The sequence below is a fragment of the Neolamprologus brichardi genome, chromosome 7 (genome assembly GCF_056152115.1).
Source record: "Neolamprologus brichardi isolate AB-2024 chromosome 7, ASM5615211v1, whole genome shotgun sequence".
Lineage (NCBI taxonomy): Eukaryota > Metazoa > Chordata > Actinopteri > Cichliformes > Cichlidae > Neolamprologus > Neolamprologus brichardi.
Genome location: NC_142110.1, coordinates 55,064,758 through 55,087,949, shown reverse-complemented (window position 1 = coordinate 55,087,949; position 23,192 = coordinate 55,064,758). Strand labels below are relative to the sequence as shown.

The 23,192-nt window shown below is 39.9% G+C and overlaps 1 protein-coding gene across 1 annotated transcript; it reads right to left on the bottom strand.

Moving 5' to 3' along the window:
• Window positions 1-1,792: 1,792 nt before the first annotated feature.
• On the bottom strand, window positions 1,793-21,840 carry dmgdh (dimethylglycine dehydrogenase). The gene is made up of 16 exons (XM_006796898.3): window positions 21,546-21,840; window positions 21,106-21,274; window positions 19,520-19,618; window positions 19,275-19,439; window positions 16,851-17,055; window positions 10,208-10,456; window positions 9,922-10,120; window positions 9,456-9,625; window positions 9,197-9,350; window positions 6,801-6,966; window positions 6,546-6,676; window positions 5,393-5,610; window positions 4,160-4,317; window positions 2,794-2,853; window positions 2,576-2,710; window positions 1,793-2,478 (listed from the first exon to the last, which is right to left on the bottom strand). Exons 1-16 carry the CDS (start codon window positions 21,665-21,667, stop codon window positions 2,266-2,268), a joined length of 2,613 nt encoding a protein of 870 aa, XP_006796961.2. The 5' UTR covers window positions 21,668-21,840; the 3' UTR covers window positions 1,793-2,265.
• Between the last annotated feature and the right edge of the window lie 1,352 nt (window positions 21,841-23,192).

Here is a 23,192-nt window from a genome sequence, read left to right as displayed (position 1 = left end):
CTTCCCTGTTCCACAAATTAAAAACACTGCCGAGACTGCAGCAGCCAATCAGATGATCGAAAACATTCCGAAGCACGTGATGTATGGAAGCCCGACGCTATAAGCGACGCTATAAAAGCGCAATTAAATTAAATTAATGCACATGCAGCTTGTGGGGATAGGTTAATTGGATAATCCAAATTGCCACTAGGTGTGAATGTGCGAGTGAATGTGAGTGTGAATGGTTGTCTGTCCCTGCGTGTTGGCCCTGCGACAGACTGGCGACCTGTCCAGGGTGTACCCCGCCTCTCGCCCATGCTCTCGCCCTATGACAGCTGGGATAGGCTCCAGTTAAATATTTAGAGAATTTTTTCTCTCTCTTTTTCTCTTTTATCATTATTATTATTAGTATGATTATTTTTACTGCTATTTTCTGTTATTTTCTTCTTAATATAACAGCACACTGTCTACATGTTCATGTAAAGCCGAGGAGCACGAGCCAAAGAATTGCATTATGGGTAAATGTGGCTACACTGTTTCTCCGTACATGACAATAGACCTTGAAACTACTGCCTAGTTGTAGCTAACCATGTAGCTAACATTAAGCTAGTATTTGTCTCAGTCCAAAAATAGCAGGCGTTTACATGAAAGGATACAACATGCTTCTTAAATCATCAGGTCCTGGCAGCAGCTGCATGTCACGGGCTTTTTGGCAAGTTTACTTTTGGACCAAACTGCCTAGCTGTAACCACATGTTTTTAGCCTTTATGCTAACTTAAGTCAACCTCATTTTTGGAATCAAACAAAAGTTGCTCTTTCCTCTATTCATTACCAACTAATAAGAGCTAACTTACATTTTCATACCACAACAGTTAACATTAAGAGCTACAATTATTTTTGGTAAAATCACTTTAAATTATGACTAAAATAAGATATTACATTACTACATATTGCATTACATTTGAAGATTATAAGTAATAAGTTGCTTTCTGTGTGACTCTCACTTCATTATGAAGGGCTTTGGTCCACTCTTGTTTACAATGTTCTGCTTTAAATGTAGCAGGAAAGTAGATTCAGATGAAAGAGTTTCATGTTCAGCTTGTAACAGGCTTGTAATAATCAATATAACTGAGTAATGCACAGCAGTCTGGTTTTATGATGACAGATGAGAATGGTTGTCTGTTCCTACGTGTTAGCCCTGCGACAGACTGGCGACCCCCCGAAAAAGGAAAAGCAGAAGAGAATGGATGGACATTTATTTGTATATATTAGTTGTTCCTGTCTCATAATTGTGACTTGTAAATAATTGTGTGTTTTCTAAGTGGTTTCTAAATATATTTCATATATTTTCTCTGTTCCACTTCACCGTAGAAATATATTAAATGTTGATTATTTGATTGTAGAACTACATACCCATTTTTTGTTTTGTTTTTTAATTCCTGTTGAGTTTAAAATTTGTACTGCATTTGCATTGTGTTTATTAACTAGCAGTAAATCAACCATTATTTGGCATTAGTTTATATCAGGTATAGGACTATAATTATCTATTAGAAGCTACTTTTTGGTGCTCATCTGTCACAAAGGGTCACCACAACATGTTCGAGTTGGCAGTTTTTACACTGGATGCCTCTCCTGACCCAACCCAGAAGGTATCAGTGTCTTTTCCTCAGATCAAATCTATTATTACTTATCATGATTTTATTTTACATGCTTCACTATGATGTACTTTTATTTTTATATACTTAAAAGTATGCAGTAAAACAATGTTAGTATACACGGCTGACTGTGTAAACTACTAAATGGAAGAGGGAAGGAGTGGGAACACAGTGAGTGCTTTAATTATCAATGTATATCCATTTAATTATACTTACAGAAAACACATTTGGTTAAATCTTTGTACAGCTTTGCAAACACTGATCTTTTTTTAAGCACAAAAGTCAAGACTTATTTGGGCACCATTCAATCTGAAAATGAGCTCTTCTTCATAAGAGAGACAACAGTTGATGCGTAAACATTTGACAACCATTTATGAAATTACAAAAATGAAATTACTCTGTCAACAATGCAAGACACTGTGGTGCAGGAACACCCCAGTTTATAAGACTGTGCTGAGCTTTCGCACGCCTGTTTCAGACTTGTTCCTTGTAAGAAAACGGAATTAAGTTGACCTGAACTGGCCACAGACGTGAACACAAGCAACTCAGGATGTGAACCACCCTGACTCTTGTTCACAGCAAGATTGTTCTTCATTCACTGGTGGAAAACTGATGAGAGGACGGCCTGTGTTTATGCTTTGCTCTGAGCTTTCTTCTGCAGCCGGGTCCGCGTGGGCTCAGTGTGGATTAAGGGCTCTTGGATGACGTTGGCGGGGTACTTCTTCCCAAGCAGTTCCACCTCCACCTTCTGGCCCAAAGTGCTTAATTCCAGAGGTAGATAAGCGAATGCAAGGCTCTGCTGGCTGCTGTAGCTGTAGGCTCCAGAGGTTGTGTTGCCAACCACCTGAAGAGAAGGTCAAGGGACATCAGCGTCGTGTGAATGATCACCAAATCTCTAAACTAAATTGGAAATTAAGTTTTGATCTTCTGTTGTCGCTAACCTTGCCATTGTGCCAGACAGTCTCGTTGCCTTCGGGGTCGATATCATCTGTGTTCACAGCAATGTAGGACAGCTTCCTTTTCAGGCCCTTGGCTTTGATCTCCCGGAGAGCTGCTTTGCCGATGAAGTCAGCAGACTGCAGGACCACAGACACAAACAGTTAAAGAGGAAATGCATGACTGAAACTGGAATATGAATGCATGCAGGAAACAACGTTACCTTGTTTAGTTTAATAAAATAATCCAGTCCTGCCTCCAGAGGGTTAGTGTCACAGTTCATCTGTAAAGATCAATGATTAAAAAAAAAATAAATCAAAAGCTGTACTTTATAAAGTAAGATTTTCACCAATATAATTGTGTCATTTGTTGTAAATTAAAAACAGTGAAATGCAACTTCACTTTATTAAGGCGGGTCTAATAAAAGGTGTTTGGAGTGTATATCATATACAGACAAGGTGAAAAAGATAAGAGAAAAAACATCATCTCTCTCAAAAATTCAACTCTGTAAGATTCAGATTCTTTTCCAAAGTCACACAAAGACGTCTTTCTTTCATCTCCATTGTTTTGCAGATGTTCCTCTAATCCAGGGGTTTCAATCTTATGACCCAAGGCCCCAGTGAACAGTGAAATCCAGCCCTCATGATGGCTTTGCAAAGTGTGAAAACCCTAACCCTTCCAATGCAATACTATTCCTGATTGGTCCACTGGGTGTCACACTCTCCTAATGACAGTATCAAGGCCAAAGGCTGATATTCTAATATAAACACTACAAGTTAGACTGTGAAGCATATGCTGCTGTTTATTTGAGGCCTCTTTTGAAAATATCTTTATCAGAAAAGGAAGAAATGGACACAGTTTGACACAGTTTGGGGTTTGGCGAGAAAAAATGGACCATAGTTTATAGTTTTTCACTGGGCTAAAAGGGAAGCTGTGTGTTTGGTGTTTTCGTCGCTGATGGAGTATAATATTAAAGGACCACTATGAGACAGATCATGGAGAAAAACCACAAGTTTTTTGAATCAGTGATGCAACACCCTCCTGACTTCAAAAAAAGACAGCTGTCGTCCAAAACATTATGAAAAGTCCAAAAAATGCATCCCTCAATTTGCAGCCTGTACTTTTCTCTTGAATTTTGTCACAACAAGTAGTTTGTTTGTGTCGCCGTGTTATCCTTAAAAGTGGATGAATTCATGAGTGAGGTTTTGTGAACTGTAATTTTCATCCCAAGCAAAGATCTGAATCCCCGACAGTTTGACAGCCTTCATACAGAAGAAAGCATCATGCGTGGCCTGCCTTACCACACCGAAGCCTCTTTGATTCACAGGAGAATTACAGGATTCAGAATGGCTGCAAGGACTTGCTTTTTTGCGATGCATATTTTATACCAGTTGAATACTTTCAAGAAACATATTCAAAATTGTTAAAAAAAAGTTGCAATATGACACAAAGTTTCCTGCTGAAGCTGATTTTGTGGAAGACGCAGCTTGACGTTTTCATTTCCTCTGTCTCCCTGTTACTGCGTAATATGCTGCTTCACATTTAAACAAGGACTTTTTTCTTCTTCTTCATGTATAATATGTATGTACCTCAGCTCCCCAGCCTCTGAAGCCCTTCTCCAGTCGGAGCGAGGCCATGGCATAGGTGCCGAAATTGTCAATGCCCTCGTCTTTTCCTGCTTCCATCATGGCCAGGTACACAGCAGCCAAGTCCTTCTGGTCAGTGTACAGCTCCCAGCCAAGCTCACCTAGACACAAAAAGACTTACACTTAAGAGCATGTCGATGCTCAGCACTGAAAACTATGTCACTGAAAGGAAAAGACAAAAGAATGAGGGCAGTCATAAACTCTAAATTATGAGACTATGCACACTGTAAAAGATTCACAAAAATAAAAGAAAATATCCATAGACCATGGAGTGTACATGTTTTATAAAAATAAAATAAAAATTAATGAAATAAAAATCTAGGCACATGAAAATTAAAGTAGTTGAAATAGTTGAAGAAAGATTTTGGTTTGGTTTCTGCATAATTTTGAATGAGTAAATTCAAATTTTTATTTAACATCTCACATTTTTCTTAAATTTTAACCCAATAACCATCATTTTGACTTATCATAATTTTACTACTACTACTACTACTAATAATAATAATGATAATAATTATAAAAATAATAAGTCCTCGTATTGAGTTTGCATCTAAAATCTCTTAATGAATATTTCAGAATTTTGCATTAGCAAGTCATAATATTTAATTGATGTCTAAACTTTGTTCGTAATAAGTCATAGTTTGCATTTTATTTTAAAAAATAGGCTAAAGTTTGAGTTATTAAGTCAGAAGTTTTGTTTTGGTATAAGTTTTTCTGAGTAATTCATAATATTCATTTTATATTTAATACTTGACATTGTTCTTTTTCCCCTGAAAGATAATGACTTATTATTTGACTTAGTATGTCATTATTTTATTAGAATCTTGCATTTTTGTCAAAGTAAGTGAAAAATGTTCACTCGGTATCTCATAATCCACGTGGAGTTTTCTTTTCTTGTGATAAATGAGCCTCCGTATTTTTTTTATATTCACTAAACTGATGTTTTTGAATTTCTCATCTTTTGTGTTTAGACACAAAAGATGAGATGTCAGGGGATCACCTGTGCCTGTAGAAAATTTCACTCCTTTCACTATTTGAAATATTCGGGCTGGACCAGTATGGAGGAAGCACTGACCAACACTGCTGTTAGGCATGGCTAAAAATATATATTATTGTGCAAAGCTACCTAGGGAGAGTTGCATTGCAAGATGCAATAAATAAACTGCCTTGCACTACCGGTGTAGGAGATCCTGATGGCACGGACAGGCTTGCCGGCAAGCTGGATGGACTTGCAGTGGAGAAACTTAAATCCAGCTTCACTCATATCCTCATTTGTCAGTTTCTGGAGAACTTTGCGAGAGTTTGGTCCGGCAATGCCCAGCACACCTATGTCTTCTGTCACATTTGTAATGTCAACGTCATATCCACCTTGTGCAACTTCAGTTTCTATCCACCTGTGGCAAGTGCAAATCCACAAGGCAAAGAGCCGTTAATACATTTATAGACTAGACAACTTTTATGGGCTTTGCAAATATGTGAATTACCACTAGATGTCGCTACATGGCATAAAAAAAACTTCATAGCCTTTTTTTAAACTGTGGTAGAGAGTTGATTACAGTGAAGGAATGAAAATAAATGGTTTACGATTCTGCCTCGTGATTGGAGGAGCTCGAGGGGCGTTGTGTTAACAGCTGCAGATAGGTTTTAAGTTTCTGCAGTACAAAACAGACAGCAATCCAGCACAGCTTGACATGGGCGCAGGACAGAGAGCAAAACAGTGTTTGCTTAACTGCTAACAGTATGAGCACTGTGCAGGGACTGAAATATTGAAATGTAGTCTAAATCAATATGTGTGTGGAGTTTTAGACATGCAGCCCTGATTCACTTCTGCCACACTGCATAAAAATACTGCATGAAAACTCTTAGTATGATGCAGTACTTCATTTAAAGAGTTTCAGAGTTATTTTTATTTGATGAGCTAATTAGTTTACTCATTTTCAATATTAAATCACATCTTGGCAACTCACTTCAGTAACTGAGATTCATGGGTATTGGTGTATTTCGACCCAAAACAAACTGAAAGGAAAACACAAACTTGGAAAAAAAAATCTGAAGTATCAGCCTTAAGACAGAGCTCTGTGTTTTTCTGTGCTATGCAACAAAACTCCTTATTTCTCTAAGTAAGACTGTAATAAGGAACCCAGTCTGGGAAATCTATTGAGCCCAGGTTCACTGAAACTGCATGAAGAGATAATGTTTTAAAATATTCTTTTTAATTAAATTTGTATTTTTTATTTAAAGAAACTATTCGAGACAATTATTGCTGCTAAATTATCTACGGCTGAATTTGACTGGAAGTTTAAAGTTTAAAGGGTTTGATCCATTTCACCTGAGGTCGTGCAGCTCCGAACCGGAACCTGTGATGAGCAGAAACCTTCCCGGTGCCAGCTGGGTGATGGTAACCTCAGCGTATACTTTCCCAGAGGGTGTCAGCATGTGGCTGATGTTGGTCATGCCCACCTGAAAACAGGTTATGGAGTTTGAGAAAGCTGTGTGGTCAGGACCGTTTGTGCACAGTGCACTGGATATGTGACCAACACAATCATCACTTTATGAGCTGAACAGTTTGCATTAGGTCTTCTACCTTGGGCATGGTGTTGGCAAAGAGGCGATCCAGAAGCTTGTGTGAGTCCTTCCCCTTTACTATGAACTTGCCAAAAGGTGTCAGGTCTATTACTCCAACCTTCTCCATCACAAGCTTGCACTCTCTTCCAACTGGTCCAAACCAGTTGGTGCGTTGGAAGCTGGGTCTGAGCACAACACAAAATCAGTTAACTCTGTATTTTACTGACTAGTGATTTGCTTATTTTATTACTTTTTCTATCTGAAAGTGTTATAAGTTTCACTGTAAAAGGGCAGTGCACTGAGTGAATATTGTTCCAATGGGAATGAAATATAAACAAGACTAGAAGACAAAGAGAAAACACTGATAAAAGTTTTAACGTTTTCCAGACATGCCAACACCTGTGCAGGCACTGCATTCTGTAACATCAAAGAAAGCAACACTATCCATTGCTATTGCATGAAAAATGTTCAAAGCTTATTTTGGAGCAAATTCAACAATCTTTTTAAGCAGTTCTAGTTAGAATTGATACAAGCCAACACATTGCTGGCCCCAAGACTGGATACATGCATCAAGAAGGGCATCCAATGGTAAATCATTGGCAGACCAAACCTTAGTGGATGGATTGAGGCCCAGTTTAACAACAATCACATGCAGTGCTGTTGGCCAACAGGGTGCCGGTGGAAACTGTGCTACTGTTCGCTGAAGATAAAAGAGAAGGAAAGGGGGAAGGCATGTTTGGAGGCAGCAAAAGAGAAGGAAATGCAGGAGTATGGCAGAGAGAGTAAGTACTTTAAATGGAGGGACTATGACTGGTAAAGAGAGAGCTGACTGATATGATGGAGAAAGTGAAGACTGAGGACTATTGAGAAGGGAAGCAAGGCCAGAAGCATTGGAGGTGGATTCAAACTTTTTTAACATGGTGTAGATGGGAAGAGAAAAGGAGTAGGGATAATTTTGAAGGAAGATTATGTGAATAGGGTTGTAAAGGTGAAGAGAGTGCAAGACAGGATCATGCATTTGAAACTAGAAATCAAAGGGGTAATGTTGAATGTGTTTATGCCCCAAAGGTTGGATAGTTGGAAGAGAAAGAGGAATTCTGGAGTAAGTTGGATTTAGTGGTAAAGTGTTCCCATGGAGGAGAGACTGACAAGAGATTCACTGGACATGTAGGTGCCAGGAACAGAGAGCATGAGGTCCTGGGTAGGTATGGCGTCAGGAAAGAAATGTGGAAGGGTAGTGGTTGAATATGGATGGTGGTGGGTTTTGCAGAAAGGATGGAAATAGCTGAAATAGTGAATATGTTTCAAGAAGAGGGAAGAACATAGGGTGAAATATAAGAGCGGACACGGGTGGAGTTGAAGGTGCTCAGATTTTTATTGGGAGTGACCAGGATTGACAGCATTAGAAATGAATAGCAGGAAAGCTCAGCAAGTTGGAGACAAAGTTCGAAGGGAAAGGCTGAGATGGTCTTGACATGTGACATCTTTGACCTCCCTACTACACTCCACTGGATAAGTGTTAAAGAAAATGGATGGATGGAAGCATGGATGAAATCAGAGAAGTTTTCCAAAATGTTGTCCAAAGCAGAACCCCACCCCCCCACAACTGATGATAACCTCATGCTGACACTAGAGAACAGAGCCTGAGCAAAACAAACTCATACCACTACCAATATTCGGTCTTTTAAAAACTGAGTATTCCAATATACAGGCTGATATTTTTTCCATAACACTTCTCATGTGTAGTTATCCAGTACTCATTTACACTCAATTCAGATAAAGAGATAATGTTTTAAAAGACTCCCATGTTATAGCTGATCTGACTGCTCGGATCAACTGGCTGATCGGTCAGGCTCTACATGAGATATCATGAGATTACCCAGAGTGCCTAGAAAAAAAATGTCTGTCCAACTAGTTGAGATATTCGGTCTGGCTAAAAATATACATTTTATTGTGCAAAACTGGCTAGCGGAAAGTTGCATTGCCACACACAATAAATGTTTTGCAAGATTATAACCGCAGCTTTTAGCTTCCATACAAACTAAAATAACTATGTCCCAGAAAGAGCCAAATATGCAACTGCCAAGAAGGCCAACTGGATATGTTTGAGGTTTGGACAACCCAAAGGCTCATCGACATGTGGGTTTGTAAAAGAGACTTGTGCATCTGCTGCATGTGTTCATGAACAGTAGCAGCTGTTCAGTTTCAGTGTGGAATTTAAATGGTCCTCTTGTGCTAATATCGTCAGAAAGCCTGTTAGATGACCTCGGGCGAACTTGTACCTGTACTACCTGAAAGAGCTTGAAGGGTGGTGGATGTGGTGCTGTAATGCACAGTGGATTCAAGTGGAAAAAATTAGCATTCAGATTTTCCATATCAAAAAGACACTGTTAGAAATGTACAGAGAAACCTGACTTGTATCCAATGTCGTCTCCAGGTTTGTAGAACCAGTGAGGTTGCTCCCAGCCAGCATGAAAGCCCATAGATCCTTTGTCTTTCAGCAGCTCATAAACACCGCTAGTTCGGCAGGTTGGTCGGCCAGCAAAACGCTCCTCCTTGGGGTAACCAACTGCAGTGACCAACAGCATGAGGAGGACACAGCAGGCTTTTAGTAACAATATAATAGAAGGCTCTGTTCCACAAATGCTGTGCAGCTGTCCCATGTTCTTCTTACCCACATTGTTGAAGCCATAGGATTCCCGAGCTTTGGCACATATGAAGGGTACATCAGTCCACTTGCCATAGCGGTTGGGGTCGCATTCGATCAGGTCGTATGGAGGTTCTCCGTTTGTGATCCATTCACTCAGGAACTTGCCTATGCCACCAGCATGAATAATACCATACCTGAACAAATATTAAATCAGAGCTTTAGGTACTATCGATTGGCTCTGATGGATTTTAAGAAAAAAAATAAAGCTTTTCAAAGAAAATCAAAGTCTTCTAGAGGTTTACGTCACACTGCATCTAAAAATATGCGCATCACATTTGTAAGTTACATATAGTTGGGATGCAACTCCAACTGCATGTTGTAATGCTAGCCAAATCAACGACTCATACTACATCAGCTATTTTTTCTGTCTTTCACCTCTTAGCAGTATTTTAGCTAGATACGGTTCAGCAACACCTGACTAAACACACACCCAAAGCCAATCGCTGTCCAGTAGTTGCGAACTCCACAGTGTGGTCCAACCATAGGCAGGAGGTCAGGAGTGTATGTGATTGGTCCAGAAACAATGTTAATGATGTCAGCTTTCTTTAGTACAGGGACCATCTCCATGGCCTTTTCCACATGCTCCATTATCCTGTCCAAGTCAGACTCAAACAGCTCCTTTCCAAAACCTGCAGGCAGATAGAAACAGTCATGCACAGGAAGATGAAAACTTTGTAGAAATATTTAGATTGAAAAATCTCATGTGGCAGACAGACCTGGTGGTACTCCATCTCTCACCCAGGAGTCCTGTAAAACCATCTTTTCCATCTTCTCGTAGGGGCCAAACAGCAGGCCATCTCTTTCCTGACGCAGGTAATAAGACCCCTCCAGGTCCCTGATGACCGCCAGCTCCTTCTTCAGAGCCTTCACCTCTGGTATCGTTGCTGTCACAATGTACTGGTGATGCACTGGAATAGTAGGGTGTTCAAACCCAATCATCTTGCCAACCTCCCGGGCCCAGAAACCTGAAACAAATTAGATGCAGTCAGTTCAGCTGAAGAGGTGAAGTCAGTTGGCTCGCTCTCGATCTCTAAATGCATCTTTGACAAATATTTGTTCAGAATTGTCTTCTCATGAAAACATAAATGTCAGTCAGTTAAAGATGAAGGCTCAAGATTTCTAGCTTATCTTTGCATAAAGGGGAATTATGATGCTAGCCAATAACAGCCATTTCCAAAATGTAGCTTCTCATAAAAATGTACAGAAGCAGAGTGGTAACAATCATCTTACTCACAGCATGAAACTGGGCTTCTTATTTAAAGAAACATTTTTTAAAGGATGTTTTTCTTTTATTGTTTGATTCTTTATAAAACTACCAAACAGATTACAGAATGCTTAAAAGGTCTCTCTGTTGTCTCTGTGTTTTTAAATTGAAACAGCAATTTATTATCATTATCATGGCATGATCAGATTGTGGAAGAAATGTGATTTAAGTGACTTTGAATAGGGCGTGGTTGTTACTGTCCGACGGGCTGGTCTGAGTATCTTAGAAATGGCTGTCGTACTGGGATTTTCCAACACAACCATCTTTAGGGTTTACAGACAATAATCCAGAAAAGAAAGAATATCTAGTGAGCGACAGTTCTTTGGGTGAAAACGTTCATGCCAAAGATGAAAGAAAAATGGCCAGAGTGCCAGAAGGTAACAGCAAGTCAAATAACGATTTGTTACAACCAAGATATGCAGAAGAGCATCCCTGAATGCTCATCATGTCTAAACTTGAAGCACATGAGCTAGAGCAGCAGGGGGAGTCTGGCTGCCACTCCTGTCAGCCAAGACCAGGGAACTACAACCAAAACTGGACAATAGAAGTGCTGCATCATTTGAAGGGTAAGATCCAAATTTTGCATAAACAACATGAAAACCAGGATGTATCCTGCTTTATATCAAACAATGGTTGATGCTAGCGGTGGTGTAATGGTTCCTGGAATATTTCCTTGGCACACATTTGGCACTTTGATACCAAATAGTCTACATGTGTTTTGTGGACTTGGAGAAGGCATTCGACCGTGTCCCTCGGGGTGTCCTGTGGGAGGTGTTGCGGGAGTATGGGGTGTCTGGCCCATTGCTACGGGCCATTCGATCCCTATACAACCGTTGCAAGAGCTTGGTTCGCATTGCCGGCAATAAGTCGGACTCGTTCCCGGTGGGTGATGGGCTCCGCCAGGGCTGCCCTTTGTCACCGGTTCTGTTCATAATTTTTATGGACAGGATTTCTAGGCGCAGCCAAGTGGCGGAGGGCTTTCGCTTTGGTGGCCTCAGGATCTCATCTCTGATCTTTGCGGATGATGTGGTTCTGTTGGCTTCATCGGGTGAGGGCCTCCAGCTCGCACTGGAGCGGTTCGCAGCCGAGTGTGAAGCAGCGGGAATGAGGATCAGCACCTCCAAATCTGAGGCCATGGTTCTCAGCCGGAAAAGGGTGGAGTGCCCACTCCGGGTCGGGGATGAGGTCCTGCCCCAAGTGGAGGAGTTCAAGTATCTCGGGGTCTTGTTCGCGAGTGATGGGAGAAGGGAGCCGGAGATCGACAGACGGATTGGGGCTGCGGCTGCAGTAATGCAGACACTGCACCGGTCCGTCGTGGTGAAGAGGGAGCTGAGTGTAAAAGCGAAGCTCTCAATTTATCGGTCGATCTACGTCCCTACCCTCACCTATGGCCACGAGCTGTGGGTAGTGACCGAAAGGACGAGATCGCAGATACAAGCGGCGGAAATGAGCTTCCTCCGAAGGGTGGCTGGCATCTCCCTTAGAGATAGGGTGAGAAGTTCGGCTATCCGGGAGGGGCTCAGAGTAGAGCCGCTGCTGCTCCACATCGAAAGGAGCCAGCTGAGGTGGTTTGGGCATCTGACAAGGATGCCCCCTGGGCGCCTCCTGGGTGAGGTGTTCCAGGCATGTCCCACCGGGAGGAGGCCCCGGGGCAGACCCAGGACACGCTGGAGAGATTATATCTCTCGGCTGGCCTGGGAACGCCTTGGTGTTCCCCCGGATGAGCTGGAGGAGGTGGCTGGGGAGAGGGAGGTCTGGGCCTCTTTGCTTAGGCTGCTGCCCCCGCGACCCGGCTCCGGATAAAGCGGATGAAGATGGATGGATGGATGGATGGATACCAAATAAGCATTGTTTTAATGGCACAGTCTACCTGAGTATTGCCGCTGATCACGTCTATGCCATCATGATCACATTTGTACCCATCTTCTGATGGCTGCTTTCAGCAGGATAACACACCAGGTCACAAGGTTGAAAGTCCATCTCTAACTGGTTTTTTGAACATGACAATGATTTCATTGTACTCCACAGTCACCAGATCTCAATCTAGTAGAACATTGGGATGCGGTAGAATGGGAAATTCGTATAAAGGATGTGCAGCTGACAAATCTACACCAACTATGTGATGCTATAATGTGAGTACTGACCTCTGAGGTCAGTTTTTGAAAATATGCCACCAGCAGGTGGTCCAATCCAATACTAGCAAGGTGTGCTAGAACTGGTCCAAGCTGGATTTCTAATAACACTGACTGCTGGAGTATTTCATCACTTGCGTTAAGGGATTAGATTTCATAAAAATGTCATATCACAGGGGCAAACACACAGGTGTACACATAGATACATGCAAGACAAACACACATAAGACCCGAAAATGAAGGCAAGAATAAATAAGACAGCACAGATTAAATAGATTCAATATAAACCACAAGGAACTAGTTTAAGAGCCCAGGCGCTAATCTAATGTATAAGCATTACAGCATTAGAAGCAAAAAAAAAGAAAATACAAGTCACAACTATAAAAATCACATGTTATGAGAAGACACCAGACATGAATCAGAAGTTACCCTCAGGGTTCAAAGCTCTACATTATTCACCAGAGCAGTTTTTTTTCACATAGAGGGCACTTCAGTGTGTAGAAGGAATACTAAGCTTAATTTACAACATTACAACATTTTGGTTAAGTTGCTTACTTGAATGTGTTCACTTAGACTTTCCCCAACTCTTTCTCTTAAAAAATTAATTTGCACACACCTGAAGTACAGCATAACCCGTTTTATAAATTAATAGCCACAAAACAAATATGCTGGGAAATGTGAAAGCAACACAGATGTTCGGCATTTGCTGGGGGCCAGAGTGAGAAGCCAGAGAAAAACCTGTTGATCCCTGCTATCTTTAGCAAAGTGTTGCAACATACTCTTGTCAGCAACTCTTCACAAGAGTTTGTATTCAATCTATGTACTCGTATGTAAGTCTGCAGCATAATAACATTGCAGATTCTATTTACAGTTGGAGCTTCATATACACAACACTTTAAGAGTTACTGAGTTACCTAGTAAACATTGGTTAATGGAGTAAAGAAGCCAAACAAACAAGAAATTCTGCTAAATTGTTTCTCTGAGAATTATAATAGTCAGACCAATTTACTGTAAAATCAGAGGCTAAAACAGCTGTTTGCCACATGCTCAGAATATGTCTAGTTCAGTGGGTGCTGCTAGTCACCTGTGGTATGAGTAAAACAACTTTGAAGAAACCCAGTTTATAAAAGTTTATTATCAGCTACTGGAGGGAGAGCGATTCAAGTTAGCCAGAAGTAATACTTAAACGATTCAAAACAAAAAATGGTTAACCCAGTTTATATGTTACAATGTGAGGCACTGAATGGTCAGAAGAGATATCCAGAAGTGATGGATTATAGTTTATATAATTAGCTAAATGTAAAAGATAACATAATGCAAAGCTGCCAAATCACACTTACTGCTTCCACAGGAATTCAGAGGGCAGGTAGCAGCCAGGTGCTGCTAAAAATGCACTTAATTTATGGATCATTAGAAAGTGTGAACACCTGTATATAGTTTTGGCATTTTGCTGGTCTGGAAGATTCAGGGTTGTGTCAACACAAAGCCACAATTGCTGCAAAGTCAGATTGTACATTTTGGGGTGGCTGTGGCTTGGGAAGTAGAGCAGGTCCCTTACTAATTAGATGGTTGGTGGTTTGATGCCGCTCTGTTCCAGTCCACATACAAAATATACTTGGTGAAGATACTAAGGTGCTCTCCGACGCATCCATCGCAGTATGAGTGTGTATGAATGTTAGATAGAAAGTACTTACATAGGAAAAGCACAGAAAAAGTGCTTGTGTGAATGATTGATTATGGCAAGCTAAACAGAAGTGCTCTGAGTGCCCATTTACAATGTTCACATAGACTGCAAAAGAAAACCCCCCAGCAAAAGCTACATTTCAGACTGTACAGGGCTTGGTTAGCATTTTAAATTTGTTAAATTTTAAAATTAATGACAGTACAAAAAAAAAACAAAAAAACCCACTGAGCAGGTATCACTTGTTTGGAAGGGTTGCCAGAAGAAAGCCTCTTCTCTTCTCATATGAACAAACCACAAGACCTCTGCAACAATGTCCTTTGGACAGACAAAGTGTAGTCACAGCATAAACACCTCATAACAACTGTGGAGGTGGAGCGGTGATAATAATCTGAGCTTGTTTTGCAACCAAAGGACATGGGCACCTCGCAGTCCCTGAGTCGACCATGAATTCCTCTGCATATTGCAGTTTCTACAGGCAAACATGAGGCAATCTGTTCAACAACTAGTGCTTGGCTGAAATTTATGTCATACAACAAGACAGTGATCACAAGCACATAAGAAAATCTGCAACTGAATGACTGAAAAAGAAAATAATCAAGTTGCTGCAATGGCCCAATCAAAGTCAAGACTCCTGACTGAAAGGCTGTGGGCGGGGCCTTGAGTGAGTGGTGCAAAAACAAATGCTCATAAACCTCAATGAACTAAAGCAAAGTTTTAACTTTGCTAGTCTGGCCATACATTTACACTATTTCATCATGTGATCTGCTATAATAAGGACGGATAAGGAAATAAAAGGGTGAGCTACAAGTTACTGATCTAATGCTAATAAATAGTTTTTAAGACTAACGATTAAGTAAGAGCTAAAAATGATAACTAGTGAAGTATTAGAAACAGTTTTTATTAATAACAGATCGAAAGTTATGCAATGGTGAAGCCGATGAATACATGCAAAAAAAAAAAAAAAAAATCACTGAAACAACAAATGAAATTCCAAGTAAATAGAACCAAACCAGCCTGTACACACATATTTTACATGATGAACAGACTGTAGTACTAGAGACAGAAACATTGAGAAAACACTGAAGATAATAAAACGATCGCCTCGTATATTAGGTTCACATGGCAACCATGAGCTTTGGCTTCAACTGAGCGCTCTTTGGTAAGGAGGATGCTTTCAACTGTGAGATGTTTTCAACAAAGAGATGTTTGCTGTAGAAGCATAGAGTTTGAGAATGTAAAGGCGTTTTTTGCCACGCTATGTGAGACTGCCCATGAAGCAGAAGAAACTCAAGAACCACAAAAAAATTATATTAATCGAATGAATTTAAACTTTTTTTGGTAAAACTTTGCCTTTTGTTAAAGCTAAACCACAAACCCAAGGTTCCTGCATGCAAGAAGGAGCAGCAGCACAGCAGTAGTGAAAGGCTTAGAACTGCATGTCAGGAGAAGGAGGATTACATGTGCTGCTGCTTTAAGATTGGATGAAATCTGACCTGTTGCCCTAAGTCGATTGGCTGTTACAGTGATGGCGAAATGCCAGCAAGGCCTCAACATAACTGGATTCAACCAGAGTAAAGAAAATATGAAAGGAAGAAAATGTGATTTAAGTAGTAAATATGCTCTGCTGCTAAATATTTGCTTCTTTACACCTTTGTGTGCGCTCCAAAGCACATGAACAGACATAGTTTTGTTTCTAGTTTGTTATTTTTAAACCATGCATATCTTTCAAATTCTTGTAATTTTTTTGGCGGTGGTTGTTTGACTACAGTCGCTATTTTATTTGCCATTTGTTTCTGAGTTTGTGCATTTAAAAAAAAAGGGTGACTAATGAAATGCATGACTCCACAGGGGAGCACAGACAGGAGAAAGAGAGTGGAGCACATTCTTGAACTTCTGCCAGAAAAACAGGCAACAGCAGCAAAGAGTCACGGCCAACAAAATCCCCCAAGAACTGGTATGACCCGGTTCAGACCAAAAACTTTAGATAGATAAGATGTTTTACTGTGCTCTGAAATCCGAGATCTATCCTTTTCCCACAAAAAAAGAAACAAATAAAACAAAAACTATTCTTCTTTTACCAACATACACACGAAGAAACTTGAGACAAAGAAGAAAAATCTGGACTTGAACATATTCACATGTGAGTTGTGGACTGCAGTTATTCCCTTGTACTTTTCCTTACATTTTCTGCATGGATATAGTGTTTACCATCTAAAATATCAGGATCACCGCTCCTATTATCCTTTGAATAAATGCGTATAGAGATTATGAATATTCACCTGCTGTGTTGACAATGCGGTTTGCCCGAATTGTTCCATGAGAGGTCTGCACATCCCACTTGCCATCAGACGTTGGCTTGAGGCTTGTCACGGGGGCATTATTATAAATCTGGGCACCATACAGACGAGCTCCAGCAGCCAGAGCCATAGTCAGAGAGTAAGGATCGATGTGGCCGTCTCCTGGGGTGTAAAGACCTGCCAACACCTAAGATTAAACAGAAACCTTCACACAACAAATTCAAAATGGTGATTCAATAATAATAAACTTAATAATTAGCTGATCAAGCAGCTTATCATAAAGATATATTGCTAACAGTGAAATATGCTTGGATACTTAAAGCTTTCTATAACTACACATAATATCAACGACTCTAGCACTTAAGCAGACGCGGGTCAACAACATATCAACAGATGTCTCATTCTTTGGGTCATTTAACTTAAGAGGTTTGTAGGTTTTACCTTTCTAAGCTGATGTCATACTAAAAACCTAATATTAGATCAACTAATTATTCCCTTATCATAACTGTGTTTGGTAAATTTCAGGAGCGCTGGATCAGGTCAACTTTAAAGCCCAACTTTACAACACTCGTTGAGATGTTTAGCTTTGGATCTAATGCTAAACTGTGAACTTTGGACAGAGTCAAGAGCACAAAACCAGGAACATACAACGACATGTTTCAGCAATAAAATAATAATAAAAACATTTCTAAATTTATTTTAAACTTTAATAGCTCATCCATTTTTCAGCAAGATTTCTACTCGTGTTTAAAGCTCAGATAAAGTAATAATTTTTACATATTTCCTGATTTGGATTACTCCCAACCAGTCATAACAGATGGCTGGCCTTCCCCAAGTCAGAGGTTTCTTCCTGTTAAAAGGGAGTTTTTCCTTCCCACTGTCACCAAGTGTTTGCTCACATGGGGTTCATCTAACTGTAGGGGTTTTCTCTCTATTGTAGAGTCTACAAGCCTAATTTAATCATTAAATATAGACATAGATATACAGATATAGATCAGGGATCCATTTATACTGACATGATTATCTGAAATGTCTGAACTAGATGGAACTAGTTTGTTTACAAAACCATGCTACAAATAAAAGATGCAGAGAGTCATTTAGAAATGTCACATAGTTTGTGCCATTTGAGAGTCTAGCACTCCAGTGTTACAATACTCTCAGCACTTTTTAAAGCATGTACCAGAGCAGCATTACAACTAAGCAGATGCATGCATGGTCTTAAGTGGGGGAATGTTTATGGAAACCAGTTCTTGAAATACATTGCTTGAAATCTGTTAAACAATGAGCTCATCACTTTATCTTGTATTTTAATATAACAGCTGATAGAGGGTTATGAGAACCTTTTACTGTCTAAAAGCTGGTATTGGAATTGCCTGCAAAAATCCAGTATTGGTCGGAGTCTAAGTTAAACATCTCCTTGCTGTAGTTTCATAATGGAACAGGAAGCACACCAAGAACGCAAACGTCCGCCAAGGCAGTTCACTGTCTGGGCAGTGTTTCCTTTTAAGGGAATAGCATTATATTTTATTTATATTTATTTTGTTTTCTTTCATCTTTTTTAACGTGCTTTCAGAAGTTTGTAGCGCACTAAAAACCATGACCAATGTTTACTTTAATTACACAAACAGGAGAAGGTAATGGATAATAGGTACTGATTTGTAATCAACAGGGAATGAATATTATTACTTATACAATACAGAGCTTATTGTATAATATTATTATTATTTATAATTTTATGAAAGTTTGACCTTATTTGATGTTGAAGAAGAAGTCAGAAGTCCAAAGTAATGTGATATTTAGAATCCCCATATATCATTCTCTATATGCTGTCAATACAAACAACTGCAGTAAGGAAAAATGGTTTTAAATAGCTCTGCACAGCATCTCTATGACTTTCAGATTAATCTATTGACTTTTATAAAAGGTCAGAGGTCAAATGTGACATGATACTTAAAATCTTTATACAGTACTTTCTATATGTTGACAATACACAAGTTAAACGGTTATTTCTTGACCAACAGGTCATTACGCTGACCTTAATGACCTTGGTGGATGTAAGAAAAATTTTAAGGCACTTACTCTCCACCCCTATAAAGTTTTATCAAAATTCATTTAAAACTTTTCGAGCTGTTGCACTTATAGACAGTAAGCATGGCAAGCACATGTGCAAAAAACATCCTCCATAGCAGGGTTAATAATTAGTGAACAGTTAGCAGAGTGATATTTATCTTCTCGAACTCTTGTCAAGAAGTCAAGTATTTGGCTTTAAAAGTTTTAGGTAATTGAATACCAAAACCACATCTGTCAAGGTTCAGATAAACACTGTACGTCTTCACAGTTTCTAATGTCTGTTTCAAGACAATAAAAAGATTGAGCAGGAACAAGTTTGAGAACAATCATACAGACCTTATCCATATTAAGCAGAGGGAAGAGTTCTTGGATTTTTTCTGGTCCCATGAGGTACTGTTCTGTCACATGCCAGTGTGTGCGGGTCATCTGGTACTTCATTTCATCCACTCGAATCGGTGTTGAAGCAATACGAATGCTGCCAGGCTGGTGCAAGCCCACTGCCTGCAGGGAAAGTCAATATAAAAGGTATACAAATACAGTTATGCTTGTAAAAGCTGTGAAAGCTAAGGAAAGTACCTCACCTGTCCAGTTTCAGCCTCCAGGGTCTCATATAATTTTATGCTGTCATGATGGATTTTCTTGAGGTTGATCCCTGGATGGTAGTATGTTGTCAAGCCAGCCTAAAATACAAACACACCATTAAGATAATTGGAAAATACACCCACCAAGATACTGCTTTCACATATTCCAACTTAAAGCTGCAAGAACTGCTTTTTGGCCACTTGGGGGCAGCAAAAAAAAAATAAAAAAAAAATCAATGAGCCAAAACACTAAAATATTCCTTAAAACTGTGGGAGCTCTAAGGAGCATTATAGCAATATACATAATCTGAACCGCTAATATCGCTCTTCATTAAACATTTAAAAAAGAAATCAGCTATCAGCAATGTTGTGGGGATGGAGCTGGAATCTCTTAGGGTGGTGATGGAAAAGCGAATGTTATCCAGGATAAAGACAGTGTTGGATAATTTCTCCCACCCACTCCATGACGTGCTGGCTAGCCACAGGCGCACGTTCAGTGAGAGACTGAGATTACCAAAACGCACCACTGAACGACACAGGAAATCATTCCTGCCTGTGGCCATCTCCCTGTACAACTCATCCACCTAATACACAGTATGGTGCTATAGCTACACCCTTTTTATATATTGTGCTATTTCTTACTTCGTGTATTGTCCATTTTTGTTATTGTTTGTACTGGAGCACTGTAACCAACATAATTTCCCCTAGGGATCAATAGAGTATTCAGATTCTGATTCAAATTACATATATTGGTTGGCAATTATAAGTCTGCAGCTACCTTAATTCCTCACCCAGTGTCCACTGGGTCCCTGCCCATCCAATGAGGCGAGTAAGTGAAGAGCAAGTTTCCCCTCTGACATGTGAAATGTCTATTAATAGTATAGGAGTGTTGCGTTTTTGTAAATGAATAACATGGAGTGTAAGGAGCAAGAGGATTAGGACCACAAGTACCTTGAAAAACAGTTGCTCTCACTAGAAAGGGAGTAACAACTGGATGACAGCCACTTGCCAGTACTGGATCTAAACACTTTCACTGTCAAGGAAGAGCCAGACTTCAGTTTTCTAGCAGTATTAAAGGCTCAGTACCTTCAAATTATTCTGGAGACATGTTATTCTTATCATTACACCACATCACTGACCCAAGACCCCAAATTGAGTCATTTCATTATATTTTACTTAACCATTAAGCTAAGAAAGCTCATTCAGAGAATATAAAAATAAAGTCAATTTGAAAAAAAAAAAATCAATTATTATTTCTCATTTTCCAAGCACAAATACCAAATATACCCTCTTTCCAGTCTCTTAATTTTGACCATTTGCTATACTCCAACTGTCAGATTACAATTCAACTGAAGGGAAGAAGCCAAACGTAAAGATTTCTTTCAATAACTGATGTAAAATTCAAGTTTAATGGGAGCAGTGGTTTATTGACTTTGGGCTGTGGTCCTTTCAACGTTAATGAAGGTAATAATGGTCGCCAACCAACATGGAAGTGAAATGTGTGACCCTGGCCTTTCTCTGGCTTCACATTCAGGACCCTGCGGACCCCTGTAGGGTCTTTGGTCTCAGCACTTTTGTAAACTTACAGCATGCCAGGTAGATCCAGCTGTCAGCTCAGTCTTCTCAAGCAGCACCACATCCTTCATCCCAGCTTTGGCCAGGTGATAGGCCAAGCTGACGCCCACACACCCTCCACCAATGATGACAGTCTCTGCAGTGTCCTTCCACCGCTTTCCCAAAACTGAAGATGCATCACTGCCAGGACAGGAAGCAATTTAACTGCAGGTAAAATAGCTACAGCGCCATGCAACATGCACAAGTTACAAAAGTAGCTTGATAATGATGTACTGAGGTCAGCAAGTTAAGTCCAACAGTTTTGTGTGAAGCTTGCATATCACGTTAAGTTTTGCTGCACAAATCGATCACTTTCATGGCATTTTTAAAGCCTCGTTTCTGATCGTTACCCTGACCAAAACTGGCTGCATGAGACGAATCCTTAAAAATTAATCAAACTAAACTGTCTCACCTCTGCTCTGCTTGTTTTCTTGAGGTGCAGCTGATGGTTCTCAGGGGCTGTCCAGCGACGCCTCGACACGAGGCTAAATCTCTGCGCAACTGAACTCTGATGAGGTTTAGTATCCGAGCCATGACTGAGAAACAGTACTGATGTTTAAAAAAACTACCAATGCACCACGAAGCATGACCACCCCCCCTCTCTCGGAGTCCCTGTACTGTCGGGTGCAGTTACAAATATCCCACTTTTGCACTGACAGCCGCTTTGGCACGCCCACAGTTCGCGAACCAAGTCAGGACGAAGGTTTAACGCAGTTAACGCTTTGTGTGCTGAGACTTCAAATGTAGGTCAATTAGGCTGGTTTAAAAAAAGAAAGAAAGAAGAAAAAAACTTTGTTGAGGGTTAAACTAATGTGCTGTCAGAGAAAACCCTCATTAACATTCTGTAAGAGTCTGTATTTGTTTTTGAAGTAACTGGTTTCTGAACACACACTGAGTTTTTTTTGTAGGTGTTAAAACTGTCGCAGGACTGTTTTTATATCTATACAGGGATGTCGTTTTAGCACAAAAACTAATGGCACTTAAAAAAATTGTGAGCATTTGATCAGTTTGTTTCAGCAACATCTAAAAATGTAGCAGTGCCATGTGTTTATTTTATGAACAGGAAGACAACAGGAATCACTTTAGGTTTGCAGAGGTTACATAAGCTCTGCAGAAAAGGTGATTAATGTGACAGAGTCCTGTGGTCTGGCATAACGACAGCAGCGCTTTAAGCCACAAAAACATAACATGCAGAAATTATGCTTATAATGCTGCTGATTCTAGGGAGATATAAAACATACCAAAATGTGCATAACTTGTTGATTCGTAGTGCAGTACAGTAACACTGTTTTTCACAGAAAGCCTTGCACCAGTTGTTTGTATCACCAGGGTTTTTTTGTGTCAATAGAATCGACTCACAAATGTCTGTCAGATCCAGTTTGAACAATCCATTCAGAAGCATTTATCTCTGAGTAGCCCTTGAGCCTGTAACCCAAGCGGGACAGCTGCAGCAGGTTTGAACTGGGTGCTGATAACTGCTTTATATGAACACAGAAATGAAGAAAGGATATTCACTACAGTACTGATTCATGTTGTGCATGTAATAGTTAAGCTCACAAAAAAGAAAAGCCAGAGTCTACGCAAACGCGTGCAGTGGAAAAATATATAACTTTACACAAACACTTGCAAAATAACAACAACAAAGGAACAGCACCGCTGTTGCTGGACTAATTATTAACTCAAACATGGACTAGAAACAGGACTTGATCAGTTAATAATTTACTGCGTTGTGTCTGATAAAGAAAGGTTTTGAATTTTTTGAGTGTGGGGTTAAAAAATTTGGATCGGCATCACCACACATGGTGCTGAAGAAAAAACTGTAGCAGGGTATGGGCTGCCAGCTTCTGTTTGGACTGTAACGTGCTGCACTTTAATACTATCCCATTGGAAACCCTCTTCTTCCTGCTTTCATCAGTTTCCTGTCCTGAATAACCTGCACTGTATTATATCATCGTTAACAGGTAAACAACTAAAAAAAAATTTTTTCAACGTCATCATTAGCATTTAGCATAATTAGCTTAACATGCTAATCTAAAAATGAATACTTTTAAATAGACAT